Source organism: Sturnira hondurensis, unplaced genomic scaffold, assembly GCF_014824575.4.
Source record: "Sturnira hondurensis isolate 20B ecotype Veracruz unplaced genomic scaffold, ASM1482457v3 Scaffold0005329, whole genome shotgun sequence".
In the NCBI taxonomy this organism is placed as follows: domain Eukaryota; kingdom Metazoa; phylum Chordata; class Mammalia; order Chiroptera; family Phyllostomidae; genus Sturnira; species Sturnira hondurensis.
The window spans coordinates 9,210,369-9,232,563 of record NW_028077960.1 but is presented as its reverse complement, the minus strand read 5'-3'; the positions used below and the strand labels follow the sequence as shown (position 1 = coordinate 9,232,563).

The 22,195-nt window shown below is 43.7% G+C and overlaps 1 protein-coding gene across 1 annotated transcript in view; it reads right to left on the bottom strand.

The window, feature by feature from the left end:
- MDGA2 (MAM domain containing glycosylphosphatidylinositol anchor 2) overlaps window positions 1-20,498 on the bottom strand; it is an 847,781-nt gene extending 827,283 nt beyond the window's left edge. The window contains exon 1 of the mRNA XM_037047200.1: window positions 19,645-20,498. Coding sequence (XP_036903095.1) covers window positions 19,645-19,921 — 277 coding nt within the window. The 5' untranslated portion in view covers window positions 19,922-20,498. The remainder of the gene's footprint in view (window positions 1-19,644) is intronic.
- Window positions 20,499-22,195: the final 1,697 nt, after the last annotated feature.

Below are 22,195 nucleotides of genomic sequence, written 5' to 3'. Positions count from 1 at the left end.
AGCCAGGTCAAGCATGACTTCCAGGTAGACAATATGAACAGCCATGACCTTTAGTCAGAAGGTGAATGCTTATGAGAAAAACTTAGGCAAAGATCAAGAGTCCAGCCCTTGCCATACTAATTTTGATATCTTTGAGCAATCTAAGTGGAAACATGAAAGAGACAGTTACGTGCATTAGTCTGGAGCTCAGAACAAAGAACCAACAAGGAGTGAAAGTTTGAAAGTCATCAGACAGAGATGCCACTTAAACTGCCTAAGGCAACAGGGTACAAAGTCCGTAAAAAAGAGGGACAAGGACAGAACTGGAGAATCTCTAACATCTGGTGATGAAGGAGAACACAGACAACCAGCAGAAGACACAGAAAAGTGATACCTATGAAGTAGATTTCTTTGTTAGAATGTTTTGTTATTTTGCTTTATAATAAGGTACTACTGAAACATCTCAAATTATTTTAGATAAGGAAAAAACTTATACACAGAAAACTTAGATAAAGCCAATATTCCTCTCATCTATTATTCCTTAGAACAAATGTTCTATACAGACATAATAAATTATTCACAGAGAAACCTGAACTTTTGTAACATACATATACCAATAAAATTATCAGGTGACACATAAATGTTCTTAAATTTTATACAAACGAAATTAATTCCAACAGTGAAAAACTCACAAATTTTCCTCTATCTGCAAATATCATTTATTTAATATTTGTAATATTTGTATGTTCTTAAGTGGAATTAGACATTGATTCATGTGTAACAAACATAAAATGACATTGAAATTGTTTCAGGATTATACAATTGTTTCTTGAGGAAAAAGAAGTCGTGTAATATCAGCAAACCAGGCTAATGAAGGCTGGTTAAGAAAACAGTATCTTGTGTGTACCTGAAACTAATAGGAAACACTGAATGTAAACCAGTGTGGCTCAGTAGGTGGGGCATCACCCCACAAACCCAGAGGTCACCGGTTTGTTTTCAGGGGCAGGGCACATGCCTGGGTTGCAGGCCAGGTCCCCAGTGGGGGGCGTGTGGGAGGCAACAACTGACTGATGTTTCTCCTGCACATTCATGTTTCTCTCCCTCTCTTTTTCCTTGTCCTTCCCTCTCTCTAAAAATAAGTAAATGAAATCTTAAAAAAGAAAAATATATAGTACCTTATCCTTCTTTAGTAATTTTAAAACTTGTAAAGATCTTTCCAGTGCCCACTCCACATACACATTTCTTCAGTAAAGGATCACTAATAGTGGAAAAATAACACCTTTTCTTTTTTCCAAGAAAGTAAAAGTGAATAGAAAGGATAACTCAGACTCAGAAATCAGGATCTCCAAATCTCTAAAGAGTCCGAACATGTGGCCAAAATTCTCACCGTATCCCATGAAGTAATTGGACATCGGAGGCCCCTTTAGCCTGAAGAAGGCGCTGTCTGACAAATCATCTCACACTGTCTCCCCTGAATCGATTTATGGAGCCCCTGTCAGGCATGAGTGACATCCGGGCAGATCTTCAATATCCAGCAGGAATTTTAGATGGACAAAAAAATTAAAACCTCACCTTTAGGAAATCAAAACTGTCACAGTTAAGGTCTTTCAGAATAAAAAATTCAAACCAAATTTTCTGTAGAATGTAAGTAGTAAAAGAAATCCACACAAAAGGGTGGCAACAAATTTCCGAGGATAACAGACTTCATTTATCAAAGGGGTACGCGGGAGGCAACATTTCTTCGCTTAGATTTACTGAGATCTAGGACCAATACTGCTTGAGCTTCATATTATTTTGTCTGTCCTCCCTACACGAAGTGGAATGATATACCAGAGGATGGTGTGAGCAAGGTCTCAGGTGTCTGAGAGCTCAGGTTCAGTACTAATTACAAGCAGTATGGAGTTAGACGGTAATTGCCAGAGACCACCCATGCATTTGAGGAAGACAATGAAAGGCTGACATCAATCTATTTCTGCGGTTGTAGAGTACCGCCCTCCCTCCAGGGAGGCCCACATTCTAGTCCCCCGGAAACTGTGAATATATTAGGTTGCATGGCAAAGAGGAATGAAGGTTGCAGATGTAATTAAGGTTGCTAATCAGCTGACCTTAAAAGAGAGACTATCCTGCATTATCGGGGTGGGTCCACGATGATCACAAAGTCCTTGAAAGTGGAAGGGGGCAGCAGGGGACAAGAGGCAGGAGATGTGGGACTGCGGAAGAAAAGCACAGAGAAAGGCACTCTTGCTAGCTTTCCAGATGGAGAATGGGCCATGCACCAATACACATGGGCAGCCTGTAGAAGCTAGGAGTCTCCCTCGGATCCAGCCTGCAGAAATTAACACAGCCCTGCTGACCCCTTAATTGCAGCCTAGTGAGACTCACATCAAGCTTCTGACCTACAGATCAGTAAGAGAATTTTTATTGCTTTAAACCACTGTTTGTGGTGATTTGTTACAACAGCAATAAAAAACTAACACAGTCATCAATTTAGGGTGAAATGTGAAAGCCAGAGAGTCTGTCCTGGTAAATTAAAACAATCTCATCTCCTGGAAAACAGAGGTTAAACAATCCTGAGAATCAGTTCCAGAACTTCATTATAAAGTTAAAAGTTCTGGACATAGTTGGATTCATCTGAAAAGTCTGCTGCATCAAAGTAAGGGGCCCCACTGGAAAATGTGGAGCCCTGAGAATGTGGAAAAGGAGTATCTGGTCACTCAACACTGGTCACCAGGATCCCCTGGACTCTGTGTGTCTACAGAAGTGACACACAACTCCGTGACGATTCTCTGAAAGAGGACAGAAGGCTCGCTCAGGATTTGCCACCATGTCTCCTCCCAAGAGCCCAATAACTATGGACCTGTCACGACCAGCTGGGGAGGTGCTGTGCCTGACGAGAGAGGAAAGGGACGATGGCCCATAGGACCTAGCCAGCATTGCCACCAGGGCCAGTAAAGTAACTTTAGGACTGAGCCTGTAGGAAATGGGACAGAAAGTTAGGTGAGTGAGATTCACTGATGCAAAGACCCCTGCCTGGCAAGACACCATGTTCTTTTCTTAAAATCTACTCCTAACTCCTTTACTAGTAGCCACTCCAATTACCAGGTTAAGTTGCAACATGACCCAGCCATGGAGGTGTTAAAACTACCAAGAAAGAAGACATTACTCTCTGGAGGAAGTGGATGTAGCCAGCAAGCAGGAGTTGGAAGAGTAGACTGGGGAATGGATTCCCAGGGTGCTGGGTTAAGATGGCCAAGGATATAAAGTTGGATAAGGGAGTGCTCTTTTACATGGGTGCATCCTTCATGATTAAGGGTTTGTCATCACCCTTGGTGAGGCCCCCAGGAGATGGGGCAACAGCACTGCTAGGGCCACCTTGCAAACTCGGCTTGCCTGCGACACCCCGTACCAGGTGAAGGAGAACTGCCAGAAATGCTGGAGCACGTACTAGAAAAGGCGATCAAGGACAGGCTGTGTTCTCCTCCTAGTAAGGGGGGCAGATCTGTGCTGTTGTACTCATGTTCTCTTTTAGACCCCTGTACTACTTGGCAAGAGCTGCTATAACAAAGTACCACAGACTGGGGAGGTTACAGAACAATAATTTACTTTCTCACAGTTCCAGACGCTGGAAGTCCAAGATCAAGGTGCTGGCACAGTTGGTTTCTCCAGAGACCTCTCTCCTTGGCCTGCAATGGCCACCTTCTTCAGGTGCTCTCACCTTTGTGTGTGCTTTCTTGAGGTCCCTTCTTATAAGAACATCAGCCCTAAAGGACTAGAGTCGCACCCTTATGGCCTCATTTAACTTTAAGTACCTCCTTAAAGGCCTTATCTCCAAATACAGTCACATTGGGGTCAGGACATCACCACGTGAATTTGGAGGACACAATTTAGTCCACAGCAACCCCCTTGAAAAAAACAAATATATGGCTGGACAAATGTAGAAATACAGTACTTGACAATGAGGGATTTTAAAACTTCACCAAGACAGCTGGTTGTCTGGGGGAGGGAAAGGCAGGGTGTAAATACAGCTTCATTATCTTCGGTCCTTCTAGAAAGTAGGGCTAGCCAGACCTCTCCCCGAACATCTCTGCAGGTCCACCCCAGCTTCACAGTGCCCCATCCCCTCAGGAACACTGTGTCCCCTCTGGAACACTGTCACGCTGCTCCCTCAGCTCCACCCAAGCTCCCCCTCCCACCCAGGCATTATTCCCAGGAGTACCCCCTAATAAACTACCTGCATGTAAATCTTCCTCTCAGTCTCGGTCTCCTGAAGCCAGCCTCTGGCGCACAGAAAACTCATCCTGCTTCATCAGCCCACTGATTCCAATGACCTGACCCAAGTATCCCCTTGTGATAACAATAAATCTATTCCAGCTGATTCCGAGTATCTTTAGCCCAGTACTACAACCAAGCTAACTCACCTGCTCCTCTCCAAGCAACTCCAAATCCAATTCCACAAAGCACAGCAGAAGAGTATGTTGGAAGCTCGCTTTATTGGTGTTTACCTACTCGGTTTACACAGGGATGTCCAACCTTCGGCCCATGGGCCGCATGTGGCTCGGGGTGGCTATGAATGTCGCCCAACACAAAATTGTAAATTTATTTAAATATTATGAGATTTTTTAATGATTATATGTCACAATGCATTTAATGTGTGACCCAAGGCAACTCCTCTTCTTCCAGTGTGACCCAGAGATGCCAAAAGGCTGGATACCCTTGTTCCCACTTGTAGAAATGGAGTCTTTTATAATTAATAAGAAAATATTTGTGATGTTATAATAATTGTTAGGAGGATGACAGCTATGTACAATAAATGAGAAGTAGTCAATATTTAAGCCACTGAGAAATATCCTTAAAGTTATCTTAGAATAATTTTTAAAAGTATATAAACTTTAACTTTTTGTAACAGTTAAAGATATTTAAATGATTATCTTCAGGTTCATAAGATATTTCATCCTTTATTTGTTTAAGGATACCTATCACACCATTTTTAGATATTCCACTGAGTTATTGTTGTTAATATTAAACAATATTCAATTAAATGATAAACAATAAAATATAGAGGAACTTAAAACCTTATCTATATAATATTATTCCTCAATTATTAAGACATTATCTACCTTCCAAAATTAGAGTATGTATCTAAGGTATCATAAAATACAAAAATTGGAAGTGGAGAAAAACAAAAACAGGGTGTACCGTATTCCGTGAGTACTCCCAAATATAGCACTCAGTGTGTGAAGTAGGAAAACATAAAATCTAATTAAACACTTTGGAACATTGATTCGACTCATCTTTTACTCCTTTACAGAGACTTGTAGTTTAATTTGAGATTCTTAGATTACAAAACACATGATTACCCACTCCACCTGACAACATTACCAGAATTTTCAGCGCGCAAAAAAGTCATATCCCACTAGTTTCAAGTATGTGGCTCAGGTACGAAGAAGTCTCTGTTTAGAGAAAAATTCACAAAACCCATGTTTCTCTCCATGGTCTCAAAATAAAAACTCTGACTTTAAAAGACAGCTTTAACAACACAGTTAGACTATTTAATTAGTGCAATCCCGTTTTTGAAATGTGGCCCTCTAATGAATTTCAGGGCACTGCTCTTGCAGCCAGGCAGAATTAAGAGTTAAGTTTCAAAAGGCTTGATTGCCTCGGAAAATTTGGGGGGTGGTTATCAGTCAGAGAAAACATCAGCTGCTTAGAAATGCAGGGCATCACAGCTGAACATAATACCTTTCCTGTTCTCTCGTGAAATGGTTTCCTATCGAAGCAGTTTCTGTATCAATCACACAATAGCCAGAATGGTAAAGGGTTATACTATATAACACAATAACTGCATTCAAAAAGCATAGGAAAAATGATTTTTATAGCAGCGAATGCTGTAGCTAAAAGCTTAAAACAAATCACTAAACTTAGCACCAATTTGTAAGCTTTGAGCTTTGAGGAACTCACTGGCAGCGAAGAGCAGAGCTTGCAATCAACTGTCCTCTTGAGCACAACAAGATTTTCCAGAAAAGAAACCCAATGAAACAGTCGCCTCAATTAACTCTGTGCAAGAAATGCCCAAGCAACACCCAGAGGGAAGGAAAGGCAAAAATCAGGCCAAATATGACATTTCACCATCAATCTTACCAAGCCTTGGGATTGTTAATCAGCCTGGGGGAAAATAAAGTAGTACACTTGACAGTGGTTATTTTTTACAGCCCGCTATTTTATGTAGAGGAATGTAATACTTGTGCAGAATATCTAGAAGAACCATGTCTTCACTTGCACAGGTCACTAATTACGAATAAGCTTAAAATATCCTACCAGTCCAAAAATAAAGTATACCAGAGAGAGCCCTCAATAGGAGCATTTCAATGAAAAAGAACAAATTACACATCATACCTTTCTTTTCCAAGAAAGAAAATTGTGTGATAGAAAGTGCTGACTTTAGTTACCTAAACATATTTCTCTGGCCAAAGCTAATATATATCACCCAATGTGAATTCCAAATATACACTGTTTGAGGTACGGCACAAAACAAGGTAGCTAACTTGCATGTTTTAATCAGTTTTAATCAGATGAAGTACAAACACACACATATGCATGTAATTAATAATATATATAAGAATATATACAAGTATTAATTTTTATACACACATCACATTCAGCCACCAGGAATTATATGGTAGTTATTTAAACTTTATGAGTTTCAGATTTCTCAGCTACCTCATTCAAAGATTACACTCTGGCATAATGTATCTAAAACTCCTAATACAAGGTGTGACCTAGAGTAAGCGCTTCATAAATGGGCAGTTATTTCATGAAAAATTACTATACCCTACATTATTTTCAGTAATAAAAAACAGGCAGAGGATCGAGTTACTTAAATTTGATGTGTGGATGTACTTTATTATCCACACATCAGTACTGGTATTTTTGATGCTCCAAAACCTCACTTTTAAAAAGGAGGAAAGGTCCCCGGAGCGCCCCAGTGATGCTGGCCTTGCAGTGTGCTCATCGCCACTGGGGTGGAGCTAAAACAAACCGCCCATGTACAGCTATCATGCAGCAAAGAAAAACTTGCCACTGGGGTGGAGCTAAAACAAACCGCCCATGTACAGCTATCATGCAGCAAAGAAAAACTTCTCATCTGTCAACTGAAAAAAAAAGTAGAAGAGAGAAATAAGGTGAGTTCCTACAGGTACCGTGAACTGGTGAACAATATAAACATGAAGGTATTAGAAAAGATATTAAAAAACCAAATGAATGTTAGGTGAGAGATCGCACACCCTGCTGTCAGCACTTAGTTCACTTTGCAAGGGGAGGGGGACATCCCTCCTTAATCGTACCCTAAAGTTCAGCAAGTACCGGTGAGACCCACTCTGTGGATATATGTGCACAAACATACACATACACACACTTACACGGTTCATATATAGGCACAAGTATATATAAATAGGTAATATGGATAATCAAATATACACATATACTATGTGTGCAAATAAACATGCTATGCATATATGTGTATATGTATGTATATATTACACATGTATATATTATAGATGTATATGTGTGTGTATATATCTCTTCTCTGAAACCGGTTTTTGTATAAGCTTAAAGAGTTAAGAGATTAATAAGCAAATTATCAATGGTAATAAAAGATAAACAATTTAGATGGTTTTTGAGACCTGGCCAGAATGGCTCAGTGGATTGACTGCCAGCCTACGAACCAAAGGGTCGAGGGTTCCATTCCCAGTCAGGGCACATACCTGTAGGTCCCCAGTAGGGGGTATGCGAGAGGCAACCACACATAGAGAGAGACATTGATGTTTCTCTCCCTCTCTCACACTCGCCTTTCCCCTCTCTCTAAATAATCAAAATCTTTAAAAAATACATAAAAGGTTTTTCAAATATTACTGGATCACATAACAGAGGTCAATAGTAAAACCATGAACTACAGTGAGAAGGAAGTTCACTTTCAACCCCAGCAGCTGCAGTTGGAGGGATGTTTGGTAGGGAAATACAAAAAACAATCAGAGAATAAGGAACCTCCAAGTAAAAAGGTGGATTACTTCAGGGTCAGCCCACGGGGAGTTATTATTGTCTTCTGCAGTAATAACCAAAAGAACAGAAAAATGTTGGGGGCACCTAAATATGTAAACCACATCTTGGCAAACCTAAAGGGGGAGGTTAACAGTAATGCAGTCACAGTTAGGGGACTTTCAGACATATCTTCCTGACAATCAACAAGATATATCAACAGATATATCTTCCTGACAATCAACAAGAAAACAGTGTCCTTAAATATACATTAGACGGGATCTAATTGATACGTTCAGAGTATTTCACTTGAAAGCAGCAGAATATACATTCCTTTTACGTGCACATGGAATATTTTCTAGGACAGACCACGTTAGGATGCAAAATGAGTCTCAATAAATTTTAAAAGATCGAAATCATATCAAGCATCTTCTCTGACCACAATGGTATGTACAGAATATAAATCAAACACAAAGCTGGGTGGGGGGAAGATGGGAACCTTCTCAACTTCAGTCTTCACAGTGATGATGTCACTACGTAACTTATATTACTACAGGAAATGGTCATAATGGAAGAGCATTGTGCCTCCTTAGGCAATTATACTCAGGTAAGCCTATGTATGACAAAGTAAGGACAAAATCAGCCAAATACTGAACTTTGATTCATTTTGGACTAAGACAAAAAACTTCAGAATATAACAGCTCTGTACAAGGAAAGGGTACAGGTGGTCCAGCATGAAAACATGGACCAAATGAAAAATGCCAGTGAACGAAAGAAGATGGGAAGAATTACAATAATAGAATAAGCCATGGAAAACTTTCACTCAGAACCCGAATAATTTATTTTTTAAACTCAGAATCTGGATAATAACTTCACCAATTCTGAGAGACTGAAGTAACATGGGTGACATCAAAACCGCACGACAGCTGACGCCTCCCCCAGGATGCTGTGTGTACGCGCTTAAGGAGACTTGCTTAGCAAAGTCAATATGGTACCATGGAGCTTACGAATATAATTTTAATTTACTCTATTTGGATGGGTTATATTATATGGTTCTATTTTTCACTTGGTCTCAAAAATAACAGGGTTTTGAGGCCATTCTTGCTTCTTGAAACAAAAACAAGATGTATACATATATTCAAATACACACTTGTAAGCACAATAATGATTATACAGTTCAGGTTACACCAATATTCTTTGGAGCTCTTAAATGGGGAGGATTCCTGGCCCCCACCACCACGGCCACCATTAAGGAGCAAATGGAGAAACTCCAGGGTCATGTGGATTGAGAGGAGGCTGGCCTGAGGAACAGTAACCACTACTTGTGCATACAGGATTCAGTATCACATAGCATTTTCATGTACATATTAATATTACATATGCTATTTAAAAATGCACCACTGGAGTTATTTGCTGCTAGACGGACACGCTGGTATATGTTTTCCAGAAAAACAAAATGATTCCCTCTCTTTCACTTCCCAGCCCATTACTTTGCACTAAGACCCGGTGATGACCCCACTGTGAGGTCCAGTTGCTAGAGCATCAGCAACGTTAACACGCACTAAAAAACGCTGCAGCACTTTTAGGAAGAGAGAGGAAATTCTCACTGAACTTCCCCTCTACATCAGGTCTATCTGTTCTTCTTGATTTCAATGACATTTCCTCTACGTAAGAAAGAGGCCACTTTCCTGAGAGTTTATTAGATGTGGACATTGAGAGAAAGAGGGAGAAGTGTTGCCTGTGGTCACACAGTACAGCACAGCAGCAGCAGAACAGGAGGAAAGCCCAAGGTGCCTGACAGTTTCCAACCACATTCTTCCGCTTTGCACAAGAGTAAGAAACAATAGTGAAAATACATACCTCTCTTTTCATAAAGGCAATGCGTTAATCTCACTGTTTATACATTTGTAGAGGACAGCATGATGTTTTAAATCATTCTAGACCCACAGCCCACTGCTTCTAAACAGTAGGCACTTTGATAAGGCTTTGACTTTCACCAACAAGCTTATTTCACTTAGCATAATATTCTCCAGTTCCATCCATGCTGTCATGAAAGGTAGGAGTTCCCTCTTTTCTATGGCTGAGTGTTATTTCATTATGTAAATGTACCACATTTTTTTAGTCCACTCATCTATTGATGGGCATTTAAGCTATTTCCAGCACCTGGCTATTGAAAATAGCACTGCGTATGATCTCACCTATCAGAGGAACCTAATGAACAAAACTAAACTAACAAGCAAAACAGAACCAGAGAGGCATGGAAACATGGAACAGACTGAAAGGGACCGGAGGGGAGGGGGAAGGAGGATAACGGTGGATGGAAGGGAAATGACTAGTCAAAGAACACGTATGAGTGACCCCTGGACATGGACAACAGGGTGGGGACTGACTGTGGAAGCAGGAGGTGGGCTGGGGGCAGGAGGGCAAAGGGCAGGGAACTGAGACAACTGCAGTAGAATAAAAATAAGAAATTAAAAAATAAAATGAAATATTCAGTTCTAGTTTATAAGCACTGTGGTCAGAGAACATGCTCCATTTCTTGAACTATATTGAAACTTGCCTTATTGCCCAGTGTAGTCAGTTTTTGTTACTCTTTCACTGCAGTTGATAAAGAAGCTCTCTTCTTTCTTTTTTTTTTTTCAAAAAAGCCTTTGAAACTATTTGACTTGAAACCCAAAAGCAGCTGCTCCGCAGGTTCAAAGCTTCCCAATTTGCCAAGAGCTGGGGACTGCTCGGCATCCCGCAGGAACCTCACGGGCAGCAGTCTACCTTCCTTCTGCTGCCCAGGTCAGCTGGCTTAAAACCAAAAACACACAAGCCAGGATTTTTTGCGGACATAAATACCTGGGCAAGTTCCAGAGCTTCCCCCAGTGAAATGTACTTTTCAGACTTACAGACTTTTGGGGGAGGTGGCAGAGGTTAAAGGACAGATACACGTCCGTCTTTCTAGTCAGGGTAAACCCTGGAGAAACTGCTAAGACTGCTAAACACGAATTCCAGAGTAATTTTTCTCTCTGTGCCACCACTCATCCCTGCGCTGGGATCCCCTCGGTAGCAATGCCCCTCCTCCTCCTGTACTTACATTATGCCAACTCGCTCTCAAGGCTCAACCCATGACGCACCAGCTTTTGCAAGTTTCCTCCAACCATGACACAAACTACAACTGCTGTCTTTTGTGTAGGCACACACATTTGTCTATTTTTCAGAGCCTTATTTTTGTTTGGCTTTATTTCCTCCACTTGTAAAACTCTGAGTTCACAGCCTCACTACATAGCTACTACGTGTGTTATCCACAGCAGTTACACGTTCATATGTTGACTAAAGTGGCCAAAATGTAACCTAACTCTGCCCAGAATCTGTGTGGCATTCCCACTGGTCAGCTGTCTGAAAAGTAGCGTATCTTTTACAGATTTTTCTATCCTTTTCAGCCTCCTCTTCTCCAGTAGGAAGTCTACCGGAGGTGAAGCAGGGACCCCACTTACAGCTCGGCTCAGATGTACCAGAGAGAAAGGCCCAGTGCTGCATCTGCGGTCTCTCACCTAGGGCACCTGAGCCGCACAATTACTGAGCAGGAGGGACTACCTGGCTCACAGGGACTGTGTATACCCTCATCTGCCCTTTTCAGGAGACCAGAAAAATCTCCCTGAAGATGTCTTTCAGCAAACAGCATTTTTTTTCTTCCTCGGTGTGATGCACATGAGAAAAGTTCTAATTATCTCAGAAAAAAATTATTTTGCAGTTTTGCCATTACTTAAAGGGAAGATACATTTCTCTGGCAACCTTTTCCCACAAGCATCTTATTTCTAACTCGCCTCTATGAGGCTGCGGCTGCCTTTTGCGCTGTCCTTCAGGACTCTGGGGGGCCCAGCTGTAAACCCCTCCTTCCTCTTCCAGATAGCCGTGGTTTCCTTTCCACAAAATCGCTCGATTACTTTCATCTCTCACATTCTCACTGTAACAAAGACATGAAATATGCTGCTTGCAGATATGGGGACATGTCACATACTTGACCCCATCTGTCAACCACAAAACAGTTCTTAGCACAGTGCTGACTGCGAAGAGCAAGAAACCGATGGCTCCTATTTCATGCAAAGTTGTGGAGGTAGCACACGAAAAAACAAAAAGAGTAAGTTACATCATAATGCCTAATACCTTTCCTCCTACCAAAATGTCTCCAACTAATAAATTTATAGAAAATGTATAATAGCAAAAATGTATATTCCTAGTATTTGAAATCACCTTCCATGATTGTAAACTCCTGGGAAATGTATGATTTGGATTATGAACTGGAAATCATCTTTCTTACTGAATTTATCCAATGATATCAACAGGGAATAAAACACAGTGTTTTAAAAACCAAGATTAGAAGTGTCATAGTATATTAGAAGAGTACGAAGAAACCAGAGAGCTTAACTGGGATCAGTAGAAGGTAGTATAGTTAAGAAAGCAAATCAAAAGGCAGATTCATTTTTAGTTTTCTGAGAAAACTCCATACTGTTTTCCATAGTGGTTGTACCAGTCTGCAATCCCACCAACAGTACACTATGGTCCCCTTTTCTCCACATCCTCTCCAACACTTATTTGTTGCTTTGTTTATGATGGCCATTCTGACCAGTGTGAAGTGGTATCTCACTGTGCTTTTAACTTGCATCTTTCTGATAGTTAGTGATATTGAGCATCTTTTCATGTGTCTCTGGACCCTCTGTATGTCTTCCTTGGAGAAGTATAAGCCAGGTGGTGATAGACAAATACCATATGTTCTCACCTTTAACAGGAATCTAATCAACAAAACAAACAAGCAAAATATAACCAAAGACACTGAAATGAAGAACAGGCTGACAGTGACCAGAGGGGAGAGGGGAGGGAATTTCAGGGGAAAAGGGGAAGGGTTTGAAGGAACAAGTATAAAGGACACATGGACAATAACAAGGCGGATGGATATGGGAGGGAGGTGGGGAACACTGGGTAGGTGGGCTGGGATGGGGGGTAAAGGGCAGAAAACTGTACTTGAACAACCATTAAAAAATAAAATTCCATTATTAGAGAAGAAAAAAAAAGAAAATCAAACTATACTAGTATAAAATGGAAAGTAACAGTGCATCCCCCAATAATGGAGCATGAGGGAATTTAGTAAGTTGACAAAAAAAAATCCATCCAATGAAAGTGCCTGGATTCTGGGGAACAGAGTCCTGAAATTTCTTTCTGTGAAGTAATTTCACAAATAGCATAGGACCACCATCTGACTGGCTTACCACAAAGCCTTGTGTCTGAAATTACTGGGATGATTTAATGACATTTTAAATTCTCTTCTCACAACTTTATGACTTTTAAAAGGCCAAAAGTTTATTAATTGGATTTGCAAATAAAAATAGGATACAGTTTTCTATGAATGCAATCATTTATTCAGTCTACTCGAAGTAATAGATTGACGATGACAGTCATTGAAGCAAAGAAATAAAACTTCATATTGTGGGACTTTTCCATCAATAGCAATTACAACGAAGCTAAAAATGTTCACTTAGTCATACTAGAAGTGCATTAAATACTTTGCTTGTCCTTCTAAAGTAGCCAAAAAGAGGAGTAAGATCTTTCTCACTTTAACGCAGACCTGACAGCACATTCCCTTCATTTACTGCAGCTGCCAAACAGCAGGGGCCCTAAAGCTCAGCTCCCGGATGAGGAGGTGTATCTGGCCTAGGGTCACAAGCCTTCTCAGCCCAGCTCTTTGAAGACTATTCCCCAGCATGAGGACCAAGCCAGAGAATGTTATTGATGAATCACCTCTATACCTGGAAAGCAACCCAAGACCACACAGTTCCTAACAATGTCTTGATAACACACAAAATGACCCCATAACGTTCATGCTTAGCCACACCCCCATGAGCCCTAAACCAATCGCATTAAAATACTAAATTTAAATTAACACAGATCGCATTTTTTTCAGAAAAGTTTGCTCAGACCCTGCTTCCCCAAGAGGCTTAAGGTGAGTCACCTTATGAAACAAAAACTAAAATAATGTTACAATATCAGTTAAGAGTCATAACCAGCGGCATAAAAATTAAGCCAAGAAATGAAGATCATGAAAAGGCTTTCTTGGACTTCTTTTGAGACATCATTCCACCGAATTGCTTACTATCTGAACGCTGGTACTCTGACTTATTCTTTAGAAGTGATTCCTTAGACCTAGCATTCAATCTGCTCAATCAAAAACACCCAATAACCCATTTAGAGGGTTCCCCAAGGACATACAGGACATGAGCAGTAATACTGTCTAAAGTTATCTTCCCATGTGGCCTGAGAATTCTCCGTCACATGACCAGCAAGAACAACTTTGAACAGACAAAAAGAATCCCAAGGTACAAAGGACTGCCCACTTTTCCTTGCGATTGTGGCCAAGGTGGTGATGATGTAAGAGTGTGCGCATGCACCCACAGGAACAGTTGGGTACCAAGTGTGAAGAGACATAGGTAGAACTGATGGTATTTGATAAAGTTTCAAACTGAGTTTTTCAGCAGCAGTTTTCAAGTCATCTTCTCCTCTCCTTCCACCAGCTGACACCCTAAACACATGATCAGTCCAAAGCATTATCTGACTACAGGGTCTCTGCAAACTCAAATTGGGCAAAGATCGTCACTCAGTGCATTTAGGATATCTTTGCTGTGAGGATGGAAACATCTTGAAACTGAGTGCAATGGTCAACTGACCTTTCAAAGCATCCTCGTCCTTTTGGGTCAAGCTGTCTATCCAGATTCAACCCACTGAGAGTTGGAAGTATCTTCCAGATCCCTCCTGTCTGTCTTCATCTCCGGATTCCCAATTCCTCTGAGCCTTTTCTAACCAGCTTCTGCCTGGGTGTCAATCGTATGCGATTAATTGATATAACTTGAACTGAGTGCATAGAGCTTGCTAATTCATCATACACATATGTTTCATAAACTTATTCTATTTGGTGCTTCTAGCACATCTTGGAAGCTATTTAGAGACAGTGTATTAACTATTTTAAGACACCACATCATTGGTTGATTTGGTTCCTATTAAAAACTATTCAGACATGAAGTTTATTTTGTTTTTCCTTTGCAATGGGGATTTTTCCTGTGTTAATACCATTTGAATCTTTTATGAGTCTCGTTGGAAATTAATGTCATGATGGGCCAGATGTAAAAAATACAGTGAGTGGCAGTGAAGCAAATTTTTCTCTTTCAGCAAGGCCACTGAGACGTGTATAGCAGATATGATTCTCAGTATTGTCATGAGCCACAGCCTCTTTAGAAAACAGTTAAACAGCTTACTACCACAGAATGACTGACAAAGAAACNTTGGAAGCTATTTAGAGACAGTGTATTAACTATTTTAAGACACCACATCATTGGTTGATTTGGTTCCTATTAAAAACTATTCAGACATGAAGTTTATTTTGTTTTTCCTTTGCAATGGGGATTTGTCCTGTGTTAATACCATTTGAATCTTTTATGAGTCTCGTTGGAAATTAATGTCATGATGGGCCAGATGTAAAAAATACGGTGAGTGGCAGTGAAGCAAATTTTTCTCTTTCAGCAAGGCCACTGAGACGTGTATAGGAGATACAATTCTCAGTATTGTCATGATCCACAGCCTCTTTAGAAAACAGTTAAACAGCTTACTACCACAGAATGACTGACAAAGAAAACCCCCCCAAATTAGGAAAATGCTTTGGATCACTCAGCTCGAGGTATAGCCATGAGCAGACACATTCTCTGGAATTTGCACTATGATCCTTCATGCTCCATTCAATCAGTTACCCTTAAGTCGATGCGATGGGGCTGCAAGGAAACTAACAACGCTTCAAATGAATACCAGACGATGTCTGCTTTCCAGTAGTGTTTAATTGAGTGAAAATAAAATGAAAACAAAATTTTAAAATCCCAAGAGTATTCTGAGGAAAAAAATGAATACAAATAACATTTTAAAGCTGAATAACTTACGAAAATTGATTTTTAAAACTATGCCAATAGAGATGTCGCCAAAGAGATGTTTTCCATCAGAATAGTTGACAGTTCTCTAAGGAGATCCACATGTTTTTTGATGCTGCTCTGCTGTAAAGAATTTTTGCAGTCCTTTTTATGAGTCTTTTTGAATAATTTTTTATCATAGTAATGCCATGGAACATATAAGGAATATATAAGAAAATTTCATTTTTTAAATATTTTAATAATATCAGAATTATTAATGGAGGGTAGGCAGGCAGGTACAAATTAAAGAATAATCTCCCTTACTCAGCTGCCAGGCATACCCAAATCTCAGCAATTATGCAGTGAGTCTGCTAGGCAATATCCCAAAATAAATGACAATAAGATCCTATGTTCATAGCAGAAACTTACACTTAAGTAGTGCACATGGGTGCCAAGCTGATTGAGCACAACGGGAAGAAGATTATAGTAACTCAATACAACAGTCTGTACATTAAAACATGTTCTCAGTAACTTTAAAAAATCTGAATTTCACGATCAGTTTTCCAGCCAAGATGTAGAAGACTGAAGGGACTGACTAGCTATTTCAAAAAGGAAAGGTTACAGTGAGATATGTGTAAATCATGTATATAACACGAGGCTGCAATGACGTGTTTGCCTGAGTTACTTACAACACAATGTTTATTTCCTCTTGAACCCACTACGAGAAAACAGTACTAAGAAACAACAGTACTTTTGTGTAGTATGAATGGCTTTACATCTGGAAGTACAGGCAAAGAAAGGGATACTGGATATGGACTTGAATACTAGCAAAGTTCCCATCTAGGCCTTTAAAGTCTCTGCTCCTAATTGCCATGCTTTTAAAAATACATATCATTTCTAATTCTCTTCATGTAAACTGGTCAAAGCACACTTTCTAATATTATACTAACTCTTATAGCTATGTCATTTACAACTGACCAGTGTTTTAGAACTAAATAAAAATAAACTGTTCTCTTCCCCATAAATCCTTCCACAAATAAAAATAAAACTACTCGAGGTTAAGAAAAGTCATGATTTACAAAGACGAAGCAATGAACTCTGAAACATATACTAGTGGCTCTCAGACTTCAGCACACATCAGAATTATGGCCTGGGGGAGCAAACACAGATTGCGGGGCCACACACACTGCACTTCTCATTTAGAAAGCCCAGGACACAGAGGCTTTTCATTTCTAACAAGTTGCCAGGTGAGGCTGATGCTGAAGACTCGGGGTCTCCACTTTGAGAACCTCACTTCTCTGGTATATAAGACAGAGTTGAAAACTGACATATAAATACAAGTCCACCCACCTAAGAGCTGGCATTCATAACCACCAGGAATGCTGATGAATTTTCACACAAAGGTGATTCTATTGCTAGCTCAGTGACTAAAAGCAACATTAACATTGAAATTTTTTAAAAAGACCACCACCTTCATCACCATGAAAGTTCAGCAGCAGAGCGGCCTCCTTCTTTACTGTTAACCAACATGGGCACAGGATTATTCTAATGCAACTCTTTTCTACTTGTCTCCATTCCTAGATCTCACCTTTTCCGCTACTCCAGTCTTACATCTTACTCAACGTAAAACTTGCCAGGACAAATAATCTGAATTACAAAGATTGACAGAAAACTGGAACCATGTCTTTCTAGTCCAGACAGTTCCAGGCAATCTTTCTCACTACTCATTATTCCTTACACACGCACATGCATACACACAAGTGTATTAAAAAGTAAAAACTCCTTTTGCTGGGATCATGGGAACCCATGGGAGAGAAAGAAAGACTTGGACATGAGATAAAGGGAATTCAGACTCTCCCACACCAGGGAACAGCTCCCTGAGAAGGCTCGACTCTAGCATTCCTCCATCCCGGGAATCGTGGCCACACTGGGCTGCTCAAGACACCAGAGTGTGGCAGCAGGTAACAGAGCACTAAAGGAATGTCTGCTCTCCTCCAGGACCCACCTCCAACTGCCAGCCTAGAAGTAAAGTAAGATCTGCCTGGAGTCTCAGCATCTCTTTCATACACACACATACATACAACCACACACACACACACACACCCTGTCCACCATCACCACCACCACCATCATCATCACCATCCTCCAGCAAGCTCTCCCCCATTGGGAAGGAGGAAGTGGGAAGGGGGCAGAAATGAAGATGCTTAGAGGTGGTAGAAAGCGAATGTTTCTTCGTAGGAGACAAGGAGGGAACTAGAACGACACAAAAGGGGAGTGGCAGAGGGAGTGCAAGGGAGGCCAGGGATGGATACTGCAGGGGCAGAGGCTCCCAGGTCACTCCCAGCACCTCTCAGCCCCGGCCTCCTTTCACACGGTGAAGATAGTGTAAAAGTCGGATCTCCCCCATTTTCTTCCCAAACGTCGACCCACTGCACACTCCCGATCTCAGAGGGTTTGAGGACTCAAGGTTCCCTTCTGCCCAGCCCATCCACAGTCCGTGGTTAAGTCTAGCTAGGGTCTGTAGGAAAAAGTCCCATATTTCCACCAACACGCCCTTCCCGGGGGGGGGGGGGGGGGAGGGGGATCGGGCAGCCATTGACCTAGCACTGCAGTGCTGGAATCCAAATCCCCGAGAGAGACAGTAGGCAGTGGGCTGGATTTCCAGCACACATTCTCTAGATATTAGCCCTGGGGGAGCTGGGGGCGAGTTTTGGCCTGCTGTCCCCTCAAAGGCTGCTCTCCCAACCTCCTCACCATATCTCGATATCACAAAAGTTATTTTTCCTTGGTGGCACCGCCTGCTTGTCCCAGGAGAAGATGCACTTCAACCAGTGCCTGGGGCTGTGCATGAGTGCATCTCTCTGTCCCCAAAGCCAAGGGTGCCAACTGCTGACAAGTAAAGGAACCTGGATTTGCTCTTAAGGACTTAAAAACACTCCCAATTAACAAGCCTGCCCTTCTCCCGGTCCTTATCAGCCCAGACATGGGTTTTTCAGAGAACTGAGACTGGGTTCCAGTTGCAGTGAGCTGGTGTCCTGCCCCGAGCCGAGACTCGTGGACTGGACCATCCGTTCATTCATGCATTTGCTCATCCATTCACACAAAACATGTTCCTTAATTGTGTCTGGCACGGAGAATCCTGCCTGCTATTTTCACCTCCCCAAGTAAGTGTTCATGGCAATGGTTGGTGCAGAATGCAACTTAACTGTCACCCCACTTCCTGCCCTGGAAAATCAAGTCGTATAGACATTAACACACACACACACACACACACACACACACAGAAAATGTGGGGAGAAGAAACCAAGAAAGGGATGGGGAGCTCACTGGGGTCACATTCGAAGCCTCCCGTCGGGGTAAGCCACGGCACAGACACGACGGCACAGGAGGAGCCAAATCGTTATTAAATCAAAGACTGCTAGAGCTCGGGCCCCCAGCAGGGATAAATCAAGTGCAAAGCCACTGGTTCGCGGGAGTGCGATGCTGCCGGCTAGACCCAACTCCGAGGGAGAGCCGGGGCGCTGTGGCAGCGGCTTGCAGCCCAATCTGCAGCGCTCTCGGTGCCTCCTTATATCCCAATAACGTGAAGTGTAAATAAAATGCCACGCCTGGAGCGGCCCGGAACGGCGCGAGTCGTGCATTTTCGCTCACCAGCCTATCTTGCCTAAGAATCACAAGGTCACGATAGCGTCGCGATTCCACTCACCATACACTCCTTGGCCAGAGATTCCCTCCAGGAGGACTGTCAGCAGCCAAACGAGACCGTACACTAAATCCATCTTCACGTGAACATGAACATATCCAGCCCAGGGGGGAAGCAGCGGGACCTTCCGGAGGCCGGCGGCCAGGCGAGTGCGCTCCACTCGCGCCCGGGCCGCGCCGAGGTGCCCAGGAACCGCTTGCCCAGGGAAGCGCCGTCCGTCCGTCCTTCCCCGGCGGCGGCCGTGAGTGGAGCGCAGGGGCCCCACACACCCCACACTCATGCACGCACACACAGACACACACACTCTCCCACAGCACAATAACCTGACACACACTCACAGGCACGCCTCACTCACACCGAGCGCTGGGAAAATCGCAGACGATGCGGAGGAGCGGGGTCGTGAAGGGAAGGGAGAGCGTGAAGGGAAGGGGAGCCTTGATGCGAAGTGTTCTCCCAGGGAGCGGGCTCGATCTCCGCAGCTGCGGTGGCGGCAGCGCGCTGGGCGGGCGCGGGCAAGGGGCCGGGGGTGCCGAGCGGTGCGAGCCTGGCGCGGATAGCAAAGAGCAGGAAGTGGCCTCTGACTCGGGGTACCGAGCAGAGGCTTCCTCGCCTGGGTTCGCCTTTACAAAGTAACTCGCGAAGGTCCCCGGAGGAGCTTCAAGCGGCGGCAGGGGCCCGCCCGCCCGCAGTCCGGAGCCCCCAGCCCTGCTGTCTTGCCTTCCCCCATTCCATCAGTTGCCATTGCAACGCCAATCCGGTTACACGATACAGGCTCGCATCGCCGAGCAGGGAAGAGAAGGAAGAGGAGGAAGAGGAGGAGTGGGACTAGGGGGACTAGGGTGGGAAGGAGGGGAGAGGGGGAGGAGGAAGAGGAAGAGGAAGGAGGAGGAGAGGAACGGACTGGGAGCGGAGAGTGCGTCTTGAGCTCTCCCGGGCACCAGACTCAGCCGCCGCCGCCACTGCCACCACCACCGCGCTCCAAAATAGCCTTCAGCGCCCCGCCAGCGAAGAGGGGCCTCGGGCCGGCCACACCAATTCCGGGACGGAAAGCTGAGTCCAGGCACCGCCAGTAGCGGAAGGCAGAAGCCGAGACCTTGATCCGCACAGTAGTCTACGCGTGCTCACCGGCACGGCGCGTCCTCTTCGCTCCCGCGCCGCCCCCGCCAGGTGGAGGGGTGGGGGCGCTGGGGGCCCGCGGGAGTTTAGGGAAGGAAGCCGCAGACGGGGTTCCCCGCCTGGGCTAACGTAGTGCTGGCGTCCAGAGGCGAGCGCGGGAGCGGCCGCCCGAGGAAGACTCCCGGCTGCGTGGCCTCCGCTCCGGCCCCAGCAGCTGCAGAGGTGCCGGGCTGGGCGGCAGAGCTCCTCGGGCTGGACGCGGCTGGAATCCCTGGGTGTGCGCGGGTTGCGCGGAGCGGAGGCGAGGAGGAGGAGGGTGAAGCCCAGTGCGGGCGGACGCGCTGCCGGCTGCCGGTGGGGAAGGCTGTGTGTGGTCACGTTGTGCGCTACGTGCGGAGAGCGCGAGCCGCGAGCCGCAGCCGGGCGACGTCAAAGCCGGCGGCGCGGCTCTGCCGCCTGCCTCCGCGCTGCGCCGCTCCTCCTTCGCTCTGCCCGCTCGGGTCAGCCGGGCGCTCGTCGGCGTGGACTGCGCCGGGAGGCTCGGTGAGGGCAGCGGCCCCGGGCCCCTGGGCCGTTCCGCCGAAGCCCTCCCCCGACTCTCCGCGAGCTCCGCGGCGGCGGGCGCCCGAGATTGTTTGTGATGCCAATGTTTGCGTTTGCTCGCGGAAGGACCAGCGACCACCTCCGTTCCGTGGTGATTACAGGACACACTGCTTTCTCCCCGCCGCCCAAGGTCTTACAGGATCCGTTCTGCTCTACTAGAGGGCAGAACAGGCCACGGCACTTGAAAGCGGCTTCGTTTCTTCCCCATTTCTGTCCTTTTAAATGTAAATACGGTTATCACAGAATCCAAGGCTCCTGGGCAGAAACACTAGGAGTTCAGAGCTTCGTTTAATATGCACTGCCTCTTACTAAAGTTAACTGCTTTGAAAATCTTTCCTCTTTTGTGGAAAACAGTCTCATTGGGCAGAGGAGCTTAAGCGATTCGTGGTTACAACGGGACTAAAAAATATAAAGCATCTTTAATATTAAAAAGAACTAGCGTAGAAATACTTGACCAAAAATTAATAGGGTAAAACTGCAAAAACAGTAGTGGTTTGTGGTTCCACTTCATTAATTCAAACAGCATTGGGTAGGAAAGTGATTAAAGTAGCTAAAACGTGTATTTATATAGGTGTTAATGAAGTAATTGCCATAGAGAGTATGGAGCATAGTATTCATTTACCTGCTTCCATAATAGATTGGTACAACACCGCAGGTCCCTCTCCTCCGGCTACTTCAGCTAAGGGGAGGGGACTGCAAGCACTAGAGAATGAATAGTCCCCACTGTTGCCACTAAGGTCCTTTTCCTCACTTGAGTGAATTATGCATATTATTTTATAGGGTGTGACCTAGTGCTTATCCTCTGGGTTTACAAGATAAGAGGAACCAAGAATAT